Source organism: Notolabrus celidotus, chromosome 6, assembly GCF_009762535.1.
Source record: "Notolabrus celidotus isolate fNotCel1 chromosome 6, fNotCel1.pri, whole genome shotgun sequence".
Taxonomy (NCBI): Eukaryota; Metazoa; Chordata; class Actinopteri; order Labriformes; family Labridae; genus Notolabrus; species Notolabrus celidotus.
This window is the reverse complement of record NC_048277.1, coordinates 17836561-17853894: the sequence shown is the minus strand read 5'-3', so window position 1 is coordinate 17853894 and position 17334 is coordinate 17836561. Positions and strand designations below refer to the sequence as shown.

General features: G+C 40.5%; 2 protein-coding genes across 3 annotated transcripts in view; one reads left to right on the top strand and one right to left on the bottom strand.

Moving 5' to 3' along the window:
* LOC117814348 (nuclear factor of activated T-cells 5-like) overlaps window positions 1-13608 on the top strand; it is a 28646-nt gene extending 15038 nt beyond the window's left edge. Inside the window, 9 exon segments of the mRNA XM_034685625.1 lie at window positions 805-995; window positions 1102-1274; window positions 1530-1664; window positions 3006-3058; window positions 3145-3277; window positions 6174-6352; window positions 6440-6704; window positions 6707-8893; window positions 9055-13608. Coding sequence (XP_034541516.1) covers window positions 805-995; window positions 1102-1274; window positions 1530-1664; window positions 3006-3058; window positions 3145-3277; window positions 6174-6352; window positions 6440-6704; window positions 6707-8893; window positions 9055-9452 — 3714 coding nt within the window. The 3' untranslated portion in view covers window positions 9453-13608.
* Window positions 13609-13647: 39 nt separating this feature from the next.
* nudt7 (nudix (nucleoside diphosphate linked moiety X)-type motif 7) lies at window positions 13648-16427 on the bottom strand. 2 transcript variants are annotated; one of them, XM_034685628.1, is made up of 4 exons: window positions 16315-16427; window positions 14466-14661; window positions 14229-14387; window positions 13648-14130 (listed from the first exon to the last, which is right to left on the bottom strand). In XM_034685628.1, exons 2-4 carry the CDS (start codon window positions 14619-14621, stop codon window positions 13777-13779), a joined length of 669 nt encoding a protein of 222 aa, XP_034541519.1. In that variant the 5' UTR covers window positions 14622-14661; window positions 16315-16427; the 3' UTR covers window positions 13648-13776. The 2 variants fall into 2 exon arrangements, with proteins under 2 accessions (XP_034541519.1, XP_034541517.1); XM_034685626.1 differs by having other exon boundaries at window positions 16273-16389.
* Between the last annotated feature and the right edge of the window lie 907 nt (window positions 16428-17334).

Sequence of the window (17334 nt, the reverse complement as noted above, 5' to 3'; positions counted from 1 at the left end):
AGCAGGTCTAGATCACAGACTTTGTTTACATTATTTACTAAAACCCCAAATCAAGATGAAATAAGATTCTAACTTTTCTTGATCCACCACCGTTTCAAGTGGTTGCACCAACATTGTGGAACGCTGTTCCTGTAAATATTTGTTCAGCTGTCTCTGTTGTCACTTTTAAAAATCTCTTAAAGACACATTTATTTAAACAGGCTTTCGACTCACCTTGTACAGACTAATGTTTTAATTATGCTATTGTATGCTTCTTTTACTGTTTTATGATTTCATTTGAACATTTTTCCTGTGAAGCACTTTGTGATTTTATTCTAGGAAAGGTGCTATACTAAATAAAATGTACTTACTTACTTACCATGAGCTAGGTACTTTAGCAAGTCATAGTGGCAGGGAAAAACATCCTTTCCACAGGCAGAAAGCATGAGCAGAACGAGACTCATGTTGAGCAGCCATCAGCTGTGACTGTGTTGGGATCAGACAGGGGGGTAGAGAGACAACAACAACAAAAACAGCTCCTACAGACTTGTGCTTACAGTGCTTATAATTATGGTAAAGGTGTGCTATTTACAAGAGAAGCAAATTAATGATAATAGACTGGTCTTAATATTAGTAACAGTTTAAGTTAACAGCTCTAGCTTATTTTGTTGCATTTCAGTCGCTTAACACATATGCCTTAGTAAGGTAGAATCACTTTGTATGCATTTGAAACTCACTCACTGGGTCAATTATTTATTTGGCAACATTCTATTTCAGCAAAAAACAAGTTATTTACATCATTTCTCTATTTTTTTGTGTCCATAGTTGGAGGGTGTGAGTGAACCTGTTGTGCTGCAGGTGTTTGTGGCGAATGACGCAGGCAGAGTGAAGCCTCATGGTTTCTACCAGGCATGCAGAGTAACGGGACGCAACACTACAGCATGCAAGGAGGTGGACATAGAGGGCACTACCGTTATTGAGATCCCTCTGGAGCCCGGCAGTGACATGACACTCGCGTAAGAGCATATTTCTTGTGATCTAGTTAATGCATACACAATGCTGATGTTCTAGAAATATTGAGTGTGCTCATCATGCACTCCAAATCCTATGTTGTTTCTGCAGGGTGGACTGTGTAGGAATTTTGAAGCTGCGTAATGCAGATGTGGAGGCCCGTATTGGTGTGGCAGGGTCTAAGAAGAAGAGCACACGTGCCAGACTAGCGTTCAGAGTCAGCATCCCCCAACCTGATGGATCATCCCTTACACTACAAGTCCCCTCATCACCCATCCTCTGCAGTGAGTAGTTCAGACACAAAATAAATGAAACAAAGCAGCCATCATCAGTCTAAAACTCTTAACAGCATCACAAGCTAGAGGAATGGTGTGTTCCAGGTGGTGATCCACTTTTCCGCAACATAGCATTTATAATGATAGCCATAAACTCCATTTAGGTTTCAACTGACCACAGAACCAGTTTCTCCTGCCCCATTGTAAACACTAGTCTAAATCTCATGTGAGTTTTGATCCTTTGACTCTTGCGTCTTTCTTCAGCTCAGCCAGCAGGAGTGCCAGAGATCCTGAAGAAGAGTCTTCACAACGGCACAGCTAAAGGAGGAGAGGAAGTTTTCATCATCGGAAAGAACTTCCTTAAAGGAACCAAAGTAATTTTTCAGGAGAACATTTCAGGTGCGATACCCAGCTTGGAGTTGTCCAAGTTGTCTTTGGTTGTATTTTAATACAGGTGTCTACATGTAAACTTGTGATGGGTGAAAAATAAATCCCGTAAAATAACAGTGTAAAATGTTAGAATACAGTTAGATGGTTTGCAAATCATGTAAACCCTGAATTTACTTGAAGAAAAATGCAAAGACAACATATCAAATGTTGAACTGGAAAATTGTATTTTAAGAAACATATATGCTCATTTTAAACTTGATGCCAGCAAAACATTTTGGAAAAATTGGGACAAGGGCATCAGGGTTTCTTTGTTCCTTGTAGGTCTGAAAAGGTCTTAAAAAACAAAACCTGGGAAATTTGGGGCTTGTCCCTTTTGTACAGAGATTATCTGAATGTTTTAATATTGTGTTCTGTATATGATGAAAGGCTTCGCCTTTTTAAATTGTGGGATGTTATTCTGAAATTGTAAGAACATTTGCTCACACTGTCTATTACAGATAGCTCTTTCCATGTTTACTCTTAGGTGACTCAAACTCTCTGGGAGGCCCTTTGTACACCCAGTCATGTTACAAACCTGTAGCAAACCAACCTAGTAGTTGGGAGATGTTCCACCCAATTTTTTTTGCATCTATGGCTGTTTTCGAAACCGCCTACTATTCTAGCAGTATGTACTGATTTGGCCAAAAGTCAGTATGTAGTATGTAGTATGTGGACAAGAGCAAAATCTGCAGTATACCAAAACTCCCAGGATGTCTACTGATTCGGGAAAATTTCACAGTATGCATCGGACCAGTCTGCCTCGCGTACTGTTTCCCACAATGCACAGCGCTCGTTCCACTTTTTCTTTCCTCTTCTTTATTTGATGGGGGAACTCAGTTTTTAGGGGCTGTGAAAGTTTAAATTACATATAAACTTTTTAAATCATAAGCAACGTTTAGAAGACGTTTCTCTATCAGCTTGGCCGTTACTTCCGCTTTCCAAAACCGGAAATTCAGTGACGCCTGGCCCATCGTACTGCAACACAGATCCAACAAAACAGTCAGACTACATACTAAATTTAAATGCAGTATGTAGGAGGCATTACCTACGGCCTACTACATTAGTTGGTAGTATGTAGCAGGCCATTTGGAAAACAGACAGTGTTTTGTTGTCTTGTCCCAACTTTTTTGAAAAGTGTTGCTTGAATCAAATTTACATCATAAAACAATCATTTTTCTAGTTTGTTTCACTATTTATGGTTCAGATAATTTGCAAACTATCAAATTCTTTCTTTATCAACATTATTTACAGTGTCTCAACTTTTTTTGGAATTGCTGTTGTGAAAAAAAACTGTTTTGTTTTTAATTGCAGATGATAATTCCTGGCAAGCTGAGGCAAATATTGACATGGACCTTTTCCATCAGGTAAATGCATCAAAGATTTGAATAGTCAAACATGCAAGATTTTATTTTTTGAACACTCATGAAGTATTCCTACAAATGTTTTACAGAACCATTTGATTGTGACGGTCCCGCCCTTCCACAACCAGTCAATCACTTCTCCAGTGTCTGTGGGAATCTATGTGATGACCAATGCCGGTAGATCACATGATGCCCAGCCCTTCACCTACACTCCAGACTCAGGTACGACCACTAGTGCAGGTGCTGCAAGTGTATAGACACCTGTGCTGCACTGGCGCCGAAATATTAGGGTCACTGATAGTTTTTGTCAAACTACTTTCAGACATTTGGGTAATGAAGTGGTAGAGGTTGAAATGTTTGTTCTAGATTTTCATAAGTCGCCTGGACCACATAGGGAAGAACGGGGTTGGTTGTCACACTTTTTACGATTTTGATGATTGCTCATCATCAAAACATCTTTCAATAGTCATTCCTACATTTAATGGAAGCTTAAGGTGTTGGCTTGAAATGTGTATCCCTCTCATTTTCCAGCTCATTGTAACAAAGAGGCAATTAACTATCAAAGACACTCTGACACAACCCCCATCACGGGGTTGGTTGTCACACACTATGGGGTTGGTTGTCACACACTATGGGGTTGGTTGTCACACACTATGGGGATGGTTGTCACATACTATGGGGTTGGTTGTCACAATGATATTTCAATGGGAAAAATCTTTTAAAAAAGGCAAGAAGGCAGAACTAAATTTGAAAGTTTAATTGCACTGACAAGTGATAGGCCTACATAACTTAATGCATTTTAACATAAAATGAACAAGGAACATGAACAGGAAACACATCTTTAGGCCAGCCTATATAACAACATAAAGAACAAAACATATAGGCCGAACAATAATGGCCTACTCAACTGGTTGTTACATGTGACAACCAACCCCAAAGAGAATGTGACGACCAACCCCAACTGGAATTTTTTGCTAGCATCAAGGCTAACAACCATCTAACAACTATTTAGCTAGCTAATAAAAATCTAAACTATAGCTTTCCCCTCACACTTTGTAAGGGTAACACTTGTTTTGTTATAAACCCATCGTTTAAAAGCCTAGAAGAAAAATACTGAGGAGCTGAATATTTACAATTTGACATGAAAACACAAAAAGTCCTCTCACCTCAAGTTCAGCTGTCTTACTCCAGAGAAGACTATGTAGGTGAGCTCTGATCCTAATTCTGGAAATGTCCATACCCCAATTTGAGAGACAGTGCCCTCTGTTGGCGAGATATAACGAGTGTGCCAACCAACCCATGTGACAACCAACCCCGTTCTCCCCTAATGATTGATTCTATGTTAGCCATATTGGATGTAAAGAATGAATGATTGTGTTTAACATTATTATCCATTGGTAAAACAGTTCTCAGAGTAAAAACACAAGGGTTTGCTTTTGCATCAGACCTATTAAGTCACTTGTTTGTGAACCTCTGTGCTCACAAAACATTGCCCTTGTGATAAGAGTGAGCAGATGGGGCACATTTCCCACCACATTTTACAAAACCTGTAAACTAAATTGAGAGGACATTGCGGCACTACTAAGCGGCAACCTCCGGTCTAAAAATATGAGTCCAATGCGGAAGTGCTAAAAACTACAGTTCATCGAGGATCCACTTGAGGCTGGCTGCAGAAACGCCGGAAACCACATACACACCAATTCCAAAAAGCCAATCTTTACAGCAGAAATGAACATGTTTAAAGACGAGTGTAGTCTGGATAGCTCATTTCTACACTGTGAGGGGGGTGAATTTTTTTCTAAATTTTGAAGATATTAAGAGTCTTCCAATGAGAGGCCCAGCTGACTGCAAGAACCCTGTAGCTGTTGACTAGGAGGCTCAAAGCCCACCTCTTTGCGCCACAATCACTTACAATATGGCTGCCGTCGACGATTGGCCTTAAAACAGCTCTTCAGATGGGTGACATCACGGATCCTACGTCCATATTTTATACAGTCTATGGGCACTACATATCAGGGCAGGGAGGTAGAAGCACATGTATGCCAATGATGACAAGTCGGGCTGTGAAGACATAGCGCTGTGATCTTAAATTTTCACTGTATGCTACGAGCGATTCTAGCAAGAGAACCCACTGTCACCATGTCACTGCTGTGTAACCCCTCTCTCAATTAATCATATCACATGCAGCAATCACTGCAGCAGAAACCAGTGTGAGTGTCAGTTTGCGCAATTACGCATGAATCTGGAGCTCCATCAAGGTCTTAAAATATTCATTTCAGAAGCTAAAAGTTTAATTGTGTCCTTTGGAGAGTTTCCTCTGTCCTGTCATATGTATATTTACAGTTAGTTTTGCTGCTAAATTGTTCCCCAATATTTGATGCGCTGGCATTACTGAACGCATGGAAACATTTCAAATACTGAAAGCAGCCTCTTGGTCCATAAAAGAATATGGTTAAAGAAAAAAACTGCATAAAAGGCTCCATTTGTATCAGATCCTGCCTTCCAGTTGAAGTTGGACTATTCTTAGACACTTATTTGTCTACTATTGATGCATTTAAAATTACTTTAGAGAGAGAATAAAAAAGATGTTGATGCCTGAAGCTGTGAGTTTGTTGACTTTACATGAGCTGTGCTGGCATGTAGGTTAATACTCTCTGAAGTCTCAACTAATGTGAATTAATTACATATTATTATAGTATGCGCTGCAAACTGGAAGCAGCTGTTACTGTGTGCCCCCATTGTTGATTTTGAGTTGTTGTTGAGAATGCTCTATTAAGAAATGTAACTCTATATTACCGTTTGTGATGACAGTTATTAGTTGGGAACATAATGGAGGCACAGAAGAAGAAGTACAAGAGGAAGAGAACGGGAAAGAGTGTGATGGGAACGCAATCTGATCTGAGTTTACAGCCCACATGGGGATGTTCTCTTTGCTCTTTTTAGAACATTTCATGAGGAAAAATAAGTCTTAATGATTAAAGATGACTTAGAAATCCTCCTTAAGATGCTACGACCATATTCAGAAGAGGAAAATACTTTTTCATAAGCTCTTCAAATAACATGTTTGCAGAGAATTTTAGTTTAACATACTCATCTGTGTTTTCTGCCTTATCCTTAGCTGACAACTTAAATATCCGAACAGTAAAAACAGAGCAGCCCTCCCTGGTCGAGACGTGTGCGTTTGACAGCCAGATCAAATCTTCTGAGCGAGCTGACTGCTCCGCTCAGCCCTGCAAACGACAGGAGGACACACCTATGGAAGTATCAAGCAATCCACCACAAACAGATGTCTTCAAGGTAAGCCATTTTTCATGAGAAAGAGGAATCAAATACATGATTCCAGATGTGCCATGGATAACATTTTTGTGTTCTCTCTTTTCTCAGCCATCCTCCGACCCTCTTGTCTCAGTGCAACAGACCCTGGAGCTCACTTCTAGTCCTCATCCAGGTGGAGAGACCTTTCAGAGCCCAATGCCCCTGCAACCTGAAGATGTGGAGCTCCCACATGCACCCCCTGTTTTTCCAAGCTTAGAGTCTCTCAGCACCATACAAAAGCAAGAAATTGCCCCCTCTGCCTCCTTTCCAGTGGCAGGAGATACCACAATCCCCCCTGTGACCCCAGAAGTCCCCCAGCAGTTCCTAAGAGACCCCAGGACACCCTGCCTCCTGAGAGTTCCACCAACAGTGGAGGCGTTGTAGTTGTGGCCATGCCTCAGCTGACAACTCCCTCTCAATCACAACCACAACAGTCGCAGGTGTCCCTGTTCCCGCAGGAAGGAGTGGCCGAGCTGGAGAGGGCAGTGAGGGAGCTGCAGGCTGGAGGTAACACCACGCTCCAGCAGGTGTTTGAGGCGGCCGTAGTCCAGCAGCAGCTGAACTCTGTGCTGTACAGCCCCACACTCTCTGCAGACTCCCTTCAGCAGCACGTTCAAGAGAACATGAACAGCCTCAGACTGGGAACCACAGATAATCCAATGTCTACACAACAACAACTACAGATACAACAACAGCAACAGTTACAACAACAACAACAACAGCAACAACAGTTACAGCAACAGCAGCAACAACAGCAAATTCAGCAACAGTTTCAACAGCACCAACAACTGCAGCAACAGCAAATACTTGGTAACCTTCAACATCAACAACAACAGCAACAGTTGCAGCAACAGCAGCAACAATTACAGCAACAGCAGCAGCAAGTTCTTGGCAACATGCAGCTCCAACAACAAATAATACTCCAGCCACAAGACCAACAGCAACTGCAGCAACAGCAAATCATTGAGAACATTCAACAGCAACAACAACAGTTGCAACAAAATCAGCAACAGCAGGTCCTTAACAACATCCAGCTCCAGGATCAGCAACAACAAAATCAGATACTTAACAATTTACAACAACATCAGCTACAGCAGCAGCAGCAGCAACAGCAAAGTCAAGCATTGAGCAACTTACAACAGCAACAACAGCTGCAGCAAAATCAAGCTTTGGGCAACTTGCAACAGCAACAACAATTGCAGCAAAATCAAGCTTTGAGCAACTTACAGCAGCAACAGCAACTGCAGCAGCAAAATCAAGCTTTGAGCAACTTACAGCAGCAACAGCAACTGCAACAGCAAAATCAAGCTTTGAGCAACTTACAACAGCAGCAACAACTGCAACAGCAAAATCAAGCTTTGAGCAATCTACAACAACAGCAACTGCAAGAGCAACAGGTCTTAGAGAATTTACAGCAACAGCTTCAAGCGGAGTTACTCCAGCCCCAGATCCACTCCTCCCCCCAGGTCCAGCAGCCAGTGTCTCTCCTTCAGCAGGCTGGAGATCTGCTCACCATTCAGACCAGCTTTCCAACACAGCCTCCGTCCCACACATCTCCCCCACAACAGCTCTTCCAATCACCCAGGCCTCTGGCTGAGACGCAGGGCTCCCAGCAGCAGGTCCAGGCAGCGTTGCTCCAGAACACACTGACGGTTTTGACTGGCGGCAGTCTGAATTCAGAGCAGCAGTCAACAGGCTCAACCTTGTACCTGTCCCCAAACCCTCAGCCTCAACAACAGCAGCAGCAGCAGCAGCAACAGCAGCAGCTGGCCTTCATCTCTTCCATGGAGACATCAGGCCAACCCCAGTCTGTCGGAATGTTTCAGAACCAACCACAAGCCCAGCTTTCTCAGTTGCAGCAACAGAGCACCCCCATGGAGCAGCAGCAGTCTCCTCAGCAGAACCAACAGCAGCAACCACAGCTTTCAATGGGCCAGCAGGGCTCATTATTCCAAAGTATACCCAACCACTCACAGACAAACCCTGTCCCGCAGAGCCAGCTCTCACAACCCCAGCAGACAGGTCTGCTCCTCTGCACCACAGACCTGAACCCCCAGGCTATCCCCCCAACTATTCTCTTCAGCACTCAGACTGGAGGCCCTCCTCCCATTGGCAGCATTAGCGTTGGAATCTCACAGCCTGATCCAGCTGAACCAATGTCCTTCCAAGACCAGAGCTCCTCAAACAGTAACTCAACGTCTGCTGAGAACCAGCAGCAGAGCCTGTTCCAGGAGCAGCAGCCAATGCAAGTAGGTCCGAGTTCCAGCAGCCTTCCGAGCAGTCAACCTGTGGACCTGTTCCTGCCACAGGCTTCTCTATCCAGCCTGCAGAGCACGATTGGCACACAGGAGCTAAACAATCAGCCTCCAGCCCCTGGCACAACTATCTTTGTGGTTCAGGGAGGTGTGGGTGTAGTAGCCAACCCTGGCCAACAGCCGCCAGAACAGCTTTTCCAGACAACTGTGGGTGGAAATGTGGCTCCACAAGGACAGACTAACCTGTTTGTGTTTGGCATCCAGAATGGTAAGAGGATTTGTGTCTCTCCACCTCACACTGTAGTATGATAGTTAGGTCACTGTTTTTCTCGGTGAGTTGGAAAGGTCAAAACACTCTCTTGATTGCTCCAATATCACCAACAATGCTTTAATGACTTTTAATTATTTTTCACTTTCTCTTCCTCCCAGACTCGCCCCAGCTGCTTAACTCCTCTGGACCCACCCTGCCAGCTCAGGGTCAGCCCCAGAACTCCACACACATGCAGCCGCTGCTGGAGCAGCCCATGTCTCAAACTGCCTCCACAATGCCCGTCACCATGCATGGCAGCCTACAGAACACCCTTCAGGCACAAATGCAATCCAGTTTAGAGAACGCCATGCAGACTAGTCTACAAAATACAAAGTAGACAAACCCATGGCTGTTCAGCCAGACAACCTTAGAGACAAGTCTGCTGACTCCAATGCAGACAAATCTACAGATGCAGATGAAGAGCAGGTTCCAGAGTCGGCTGCAGCAATCAATATCTGCATCATCCAACGTGGATAAAATCGAGGACCTGCTGGAGAGCCTGCAGAAGCAGTCGTAAGTGTTTGGACCTTGTGGGCACTATAAAGAGTGAGTGATATGTAGCCGAAAGTTATACATCCATACATCAACAAATACATGGTGGCGTGTGGCGTTTCGTGCCAATTTCACTAAACTTACAAATTTTAACTTAGAATTAGAAGTCCCTTTCCACATTAACCCAAATTTTGAGCTCTTGTTTTAATGGAATATTTATGATTAATCATAGACATCATAAGCCCCTGTCCTCTATGACTCCATCTTTTTTTCAGCCCTCTTGCAGGATCAGAGAGGTCTGTAATAACTGTTTTATCCATCAATCTGAGAAATGCAGTGTTTGTTTTGTATTTTAATAAAATGAGCCTAAGAAATGGCGCTGATGATGATGACAAAATACCTACCAGGTTTGGTGGATAAACTGGAAAGGAATAAAGAATGTAAACGACACGATATAAGGAGAAAAGAAATGTGACGCGGATGAGTCTGTAAGAGAGGGCAGAGTTGATAAAACAGACAGCCATGCAGTGAATAACAGTGAAGAATAGCAGATACTGGCTGAATCTCATTTGTTGGGTGTGTAAACTCTCAGCCTGTACTTTCTTTTCAAGAGGCAGAGCCTGTCAGGTGTGTTTTTGCCTGTTTGGAGAAACAGTTGAAATAGTGGGCCTGGACCTGGCGTAAAAACAGAACTCAAAATATTAAAATCATAAGACCATTGATAATTTAACTATTTTTGCTTGTATGTCAAAAATCTGACTATAATATACTCCAAGAGTAACTGCTATTAAATTAAGTACATTTGTAGAATGTTTGGTAGTGTTAGGCTTGCTGGCGTGACTTGCACGTCTAATCTGACTCCTGAATGAGGGGAAGAATTGACTGTAGATGTAAACAAACAAAAATAGCTCTCTTACCAGAATTAGGTATAGGTATGAATTGGTTCATGTAATACAGGTTTCCCTTATATGCAAAAAGAGTTTGGACTATTTATCACACGCAAATGAGATTCAACCTGGTGAATAATGTGACTTGGCCTTTCATTTTGGCACCTCCTAGTGTTTCCATACAGTCAGGCCTCCTCGCCAGAAGTTCAGGAGCTTTCTTGGTGAAATTCTAAGTAACTTTCAAGTGTATGTAGTGTGTGTATCTTTATTTGTATTTTTTTGAAGAAGTTGGTAACTTTTACCAAATTAATGTGGTTAGGAAGTAACTTTCCACTAGTGAAAAAGGAGTGTTGTGTGGTTTTATAAACATTTTATCTCAAGCACTTTATAACCTCTAGCTAATCCTTATATCCGTCCACAGCTCTCTACTGACCCAGCGGATTTGTACTTGGAAATGTCCGGTTAAAAAAAAAGAGAAAAATAGAAAACATAAAGCAGCCGTCTTTGTAAAAGGTTAATACATCCTAACAAAGCATTTTTACATTTTGTCATGTCTAAATATTTTTGAAGTCTAGGACAACTTTGTATAAAATGTCTGCTCACTGTTAAATTCCTTTTTGTATTCAGTCTCAGTGGTCCAGTCGAGTCTGTCAAAAAACAAAACAAAAAAAACAGCCATTCCCACTTAAGCATTGTCATTTCTCAGTGTTAGAGTGGTTACTAGGCCTGTGTGTGTTACACAATAACAAAACCTAAAATATTGATTCATTTAGTTTGTGAATTGAAATGAAGGATATTCATTGTATTGCTATTTGTACTATTTGCTGTTCAATCTGTCACTTGAGACTGTTTTACCTTGTGTTGTGTTAAATATTTAAGTTTTTGTCAGTGTTGGTACCGTGTGCAGGCTGGCACCATGTGAAGTTGGCATCCAGTACCCGTCCCTTGTGTTGTGAACAGGGGACTTACTGGTTTATGAAATCTCTGTTACATAGAGGCCGCCATTTTGATCTATCCATGGTGCTATGTGCAGGAGTGATGGGGCACTTCTGATGTGATGTTAGTACATAACAGTTTCTACTTGTATATCAATAGCACTGACATTATTTGTTAGTTTGGAGGCAGAGTTGAGTCTAGAGAGCTGGCTGTTGTTGCGGGGTCAGACTGGAGAGCACCCAGGCATACCAAAGCTCCTGTTGTGAACCATCGTCATTTTGTCTCATACTTGTCCTATCAAATGCCCTCATAATGTTTACTCATTTGTACTTACTCGTTTAAATTATGCAGCTCTTATATGAATAGCATTTCAGCATGTTGTTTTAAGTACAAGATTTATAAAAGATATGTACGGTACTTTGTTTCATGGATCAGTTAATTCTCTAACATTTCCACCAATTTGATATTTTCTCATTACATTACTCTATTTTTTGATGCAAAAAAAACAAACACTGATGTACTTTCCATATCTACTTCAGTAGCCAATTTGGCACTATCAAAAAGCCAATTTTGAGAATAATTCAAACGTTAGAATAGCATTGCTCATACACATTTGTTTACATTTTCATAGTCATGCTATTTTGTCCTGCAGCTCTTAGTGATCCATTTTAAAGTAACTTATCTTTTTTAGAATTTTGTATCCATGTATCAAAATGTAGAGTATTTTTGTAAAACTAAACTTTTGGTTTATGCTCATAGCACATAATATCATTGCTGTTATGTTTTCATGAAATGAAGCGCAGGTTGTATTGTCAAGTGTATGACTGAACTTAGAAATGTCATCAAGGGAACGTTGAGCAAAAATGTTGGAACATAAGTCACATTGTTTCAACATTACTTTTACCCAACCTGTGTAACATAATACATGGGCTCGTTTTCTTGTGTGTGTGCGTGTGTGTGTGTGTTTTGATTTAACTTCTTTATTTGCATCTCAAATGGCACTTTGACTTATCCATTAACTGTAGGTCAGGTTAGAGCGCAGTAGTGATGTTTCCAAGCATTCCATTCCTCTAGATCTGAGGAGTTTAAGAGCACATGATGTTTGCAGGAGAAGTGCGGAACAGCGATGCCTCTTAAAGCCATACCAACACAGAAAGCCAACCTGTGACTTCAGTTTCATGAATGTAAATTTTACCTCATGGTGTGGACATAGAGCTTGCTCTACATCTAACATCGGACCAATTACAGTTTTAGAGGTCGTGTTTCTAGGCAGAGGGGAATCATGGTGTGGCACCAACTGTCAATTGTATCACTGTACATTTGTCAGAGTGTTTTGTGGTGGGTTGTGATGTAGTGTCATGTTCAAGCTGTTTCATTTTGAGCAAGTCCAGGATGCTCAGTCTGACTCTCCAAATAGCCACTTCCACTCAGAAAAAAAACCATGTGGAACATGAATTTAACGGTGAAGATAGCACACAAATCTTTACACAATATCAGTTTTGTCCTTCAGTAATGTAATTGAATATCCATTTATATTTAAATGTGAAGTATACTGCAGGGGTATCTTGAATTTCAATTGTGATGCTTTCAACAGAACTCTGTGTGCCTTGATAACTTAACTGTTAATCTGCTGTGTTTACTGGTGTCCCTTGTGTGTCATTGCTATTTGGCTCCTTGTCCTTTTCTGTTTTTGGAATGTTTAAGATCCAGATTCCTTTCAGTGATTCAGATATATATTATTATTTCCTAACACAAGCATAACCATAACTCATCCAACACATTTCAGTTTGAACACTCTGTATTTATACATCCATTGCAAGATATCAGAATGAGTTCTCTCAACATTATATTGTGCAGCTTCACCAACAAATTTTCGACTTGTTCATTTTCTGTTGAAAATGCTTTTATGCCTCATGAGATTGTACATGTGAGGTAAAAGGGACGAGACAGAGGAGATTGTTTTAATGGAGAGCTTTCCTGTGTTGATGTGCTTGTCAACATTACTATTGTTGCTGTGAATTGTTTGATCAAAAGGAGCAACCATAATGAATTAACTGTTAATTGCCAATAGTGTGAGCTTTATCTTGTGTGTAATCAGTTTGCTCACTTTTCCTAGTTCACTTTCTATTTCACATCCTCCAACAGTTCTGTTTTGTCCATTCTGTGTAGCTTAAGCTTAAGTATCTAGCCTTAAGACCCTGCAGTCGGACTAAAGGTCAACCCTAGTGTGTTATTATACATCTGATTTATTATTTACATGTACTTTGCCTTGGTCTGGACATTTGTATACTCTTTTGTTTATATCTGTAATCCTGCTGCTACATTAAATGAATTAATAAAAAAGTCTAAGCATCCTTATTTGCTTCTTGTCTTCCCCTAAATTTAATAATACACTTGTTAAAAAAATACATTTTGTTTTAATTTTAATTTCTACAAAGTTTCACATTGCACTGGAATTTTCACAGTGAGTGCAATAAATTATCAACAATCAACAAATACAGCTTCAAGTATCAAGAACCTACAGAGTCATAGTTTACTAATTCTTCTGTCTAGCACCTGTTTAAAGAAAGATAAGGGGTCCTCTGTGTCAAAACCAACTTCAAACTCAGGGCTTTTCCTCAGAGCTAAAACAGCAACCACTATAGCCAACATGGCAGTCAGGCCCCATATGTGATACTGGCTTCCTGATTCAGGGTCCTCATAAAGAAAAAAGTGCATTGGCCCTCCCGTCCCAGCAGCGTCGTGAGGAGCATAGTGATCCTTCTCCCTGATGAAGAAGTCCAGAGGAACTGTGAACACTTCACTAACTTCAGCGGGATTCGGACTCGGATGAAAGGACTCCTCGATGAAGCTGACCACTGGGGTCACCAACAAACCACTCTGTTAGAAGACACAATGATGAGAAGGGAAACTTTAGATTGAGATGGACTCAAAGCAGCCCAAGACCCTGTAAAGTAAGGTTATGTATATTTCCCTACCTTATTAATGATAGGGAACAATGTAGAGACCACCTCAACACCATCAGAAGGTAGACCTATCTCCTCCTCTGCCTCTCTCAGAGCTGTTTCAATATCATCCTTGTCACTGGGGTCCCTTTTCCCACCTGGAAAACACACTTCACCAGCACTGGACCTCAGCTGCAGACACAAATGAGTCAGGAGTTTAGTCAGACAACAGTGCATTCTTCTTATACGGCTGACATCAATTCGGATTACCTTTTCTGAACGCAGGGTCAACAAGGTGTACAGCTGTCCATTCCTAACAAAGAGTGGGATCAGAACTGAGGCTTTGGGCAGAACCGGCAAATAGGACAACTTGTTCCCAATATCAAACTGCTTTAAATTGGCTGTCGTCTTGCCTTTAATGTCCATGGTTGCTGTCCAGTTTCAGTGGTAAACAAGTGGAGAACGGCTGCAAAGAATAGATGCGTACGTCAGAAATTATCAGTAGTGGACAGTAACAGAGTAAATTTACTTGAGTACTGTACTTAAAGCTGCTGTGAGGAACTTTTAGCTTGTATCGATTCTGGCACCCCCTTGTGGACAAAGTGATACCTCTTATCTCTTGTCCTGTACATGCAAAATAATTTCTTCAGACAATAACCTCATCCTGTTGTCTTTTAACATTTAGACTTATCTCACAATGTGATTATTTGCAATGAAAACAGCCAAAAAAGGGTGTTTCTAAAGCAAGATGTCAATCATCTGTTCTAACACCTACCCCCTCAGAGCAGTTTTAGACATTAAAATGACAACAGAGAAGGTATCAGTGTTGTTGTAGATGGTCTTGTTTGCTTTTAAGGGTCATAAAGAGGCATCAGTATCAGTTTCAGTCTGTTTCTCAGCCAGTTAAAAACTCCTCATAGTGCCTTTAAGTAAATTTTTTGAGTATCTGTACTTTACTTGAGTAACATTTTTTGAGTAAACATATCACTTTTACTCCACTACATTTAGAAGACAATTATTGTACTTTTTAGTCCACTACATTTCTATCAATGCTCTAGTTATTCACTACTTTTGCTTTGAACCCAGCTCATGAATTTCCTTCTCTTTTCTGAAATCTGATCCCTAAGACAGTAAAATGTGTTTGTGTAGTTCTGTTTGTCTCAGTGGTTTAGTCATACCTGTATATCGTGCAAACACAGCAAATTTCACTCAGATCAGGCAGTTCATTTAGAGGTGGTAATGATGGCTATAATTCTCCACCTGAGCACCCATGTCCATATCTTCAGCCTTTGTTAGAGGTTTTTAAAATGAAGAATGACATGTATCGTTTGAAATGTTCTCCCTGTTTCCCACTCTGCCCAAACATACAAACATTCACTGTCCAACCTGAGAAAGCGTGTTGAGCTATGTAACATTTGTATAACTCCAGATGAAGATTTCAAACTAAGTTGTCTGTGCTTGGAGTAACTTAGTTGCTGTTTTTATTCCATGGTAGAGTTTTAGAGATTTCAAGTAAGATTTTCTAAATAAACATGATGTAACAGAATGTACTCCTGTATGTATTCCTGACTGCATTTATGCTTTGTGAAAATCCAATGTTTACAGATTTTTTTAAGAAGTACTTTGAATACTTAAGTATTTTTAAAAGCAAGTACTCCAGTACTTTAACTCAAGTAATAATTTGACAGAGCAACTTTCACTTGTATTGGAGTAATATTTGACATGGAGGATCTATACTTTGACTTAAGTAATGAAGCTGTGTACTTTGTCAACCACGCGAAATCAAAGTCCAAGGCAAGAACAAGTTATGAAGTGACCTATCACACACTTAAGAAACTGTATAGCATAGACATTGATCGTCATCTCCATTAAAGTGCTGAATTTCTATCTGATTATTAATTATTGTGCTAATTAATCGTTAGCACGCTACAGTACGATAAGTAACCTTCTTTTCATGCAAACGTGGAAGAACTGAGAGTCCTTCTATTAAGTCAGAATGAGTTCATGTTAAATTGCTAAGAGCTAAGATGCTGACAGATCACGATAGGTATATGTATATAACAAATGTTATACTTACTGTTGCGAACTAGGATTTCTTATTTGTTTCTTTATTGTTTACCTGCAACATAAAGAGTTCATTCGTTGACTCGGCTGACATCTCTTCAAAACAAACTCTTACAGGAGACAATGTGACGTCACTACATGCGACAGTGTTCCGTTTTTTGTTTTTTTTTTCAACTTTATTTAACTAACAATGGGTACTTTCAGAAGGAGCATCATACATAAACAAACATTAAGGAGACAAACAATACAGCTTCAGTTGTTAATTTAAGGTAAATTAAAAATTATACAGTTATGATTAGGGTCAACGTTATGATTAGGGTTAGGGTTATGATAAGGGTTTGGGTTATGATAAGGGTTTGGGTTATGTATAGGGTTAGGGTTATGATAAGGGTTTGGGTTATGAATAGGGTTAGGGTTATGATTAGGGCTTGTGTTATGAATAGGGTAAGGGTTATGTTTAGGGTTTGGGTTATGAATAGGGTTTGTGTTATGAATAGGATGAGGGTTGTGAATAGGGTTGGATTATGAACAGGGTTTGGGTTATGAATAGGGTTGGATTATGAATAGGGTTAGGGTTATGATAAGGATTAGGGTTATGTTTAGGGTTAGGGTTATGATTACGGTTATGATTAGGGTTAGGGTTGGGTTATGATTAGGGTTAGGGTTATGATTAGGGTTATGATTAGGGATTGGGTTATGAATAGGGTTAGGGTTAGGGTTTGGTTATGAATAGGGTTAGGGTTATGATTAGGGTTTGGGTTATGATTAGGGTTAGGGTTACAATTAGGGTTAGGGTTGTGAAGAGGGTTAGGGTTATATTTAGGGTTAGGGTTAGGGTTAGGGTTAGGGTTATGAATAGGGTTAAGGTTATGAATAGATTTTGGGTTATGATTAGGGTTATGGTTATGAAAAGTGTTAGGGTTATTATTACGGTTATGTGTAAGGTTATGAATAGGTTTAGGGTTACAATCAGGGTTATGATTAGAGTTATGGTTAAGATTATGAATAGGTTTAGGGTTACAATCAGGGTTATGATTAGGGTTATGATTAGGGTTAGGGTTATTTTTAGGGTTAG

Coding starts and splice junctions, on each gene's coding strand:
- nudt7 (XM_034685628.1), bottom strand. CDS start 14,621: ATGGACATTAAAGGCAAGACGACAGCCAATTTAAAGCAGTTTGATATT. Junction 14,388..14,465: donor TGACCCTGCGTTCAGAAAAG/GTAATCCGAATT, acceptor TTGTGTCTGCAG/CTGAGGTCCAGTGCTGGTGA. Junction 14,131..14,228: donor TGTTCCCTATCATTAATAAG/GTAGGGAAATAT, acceptor GTCTTCTAACAG/AGTGGTTTGTTGGTGACCCC.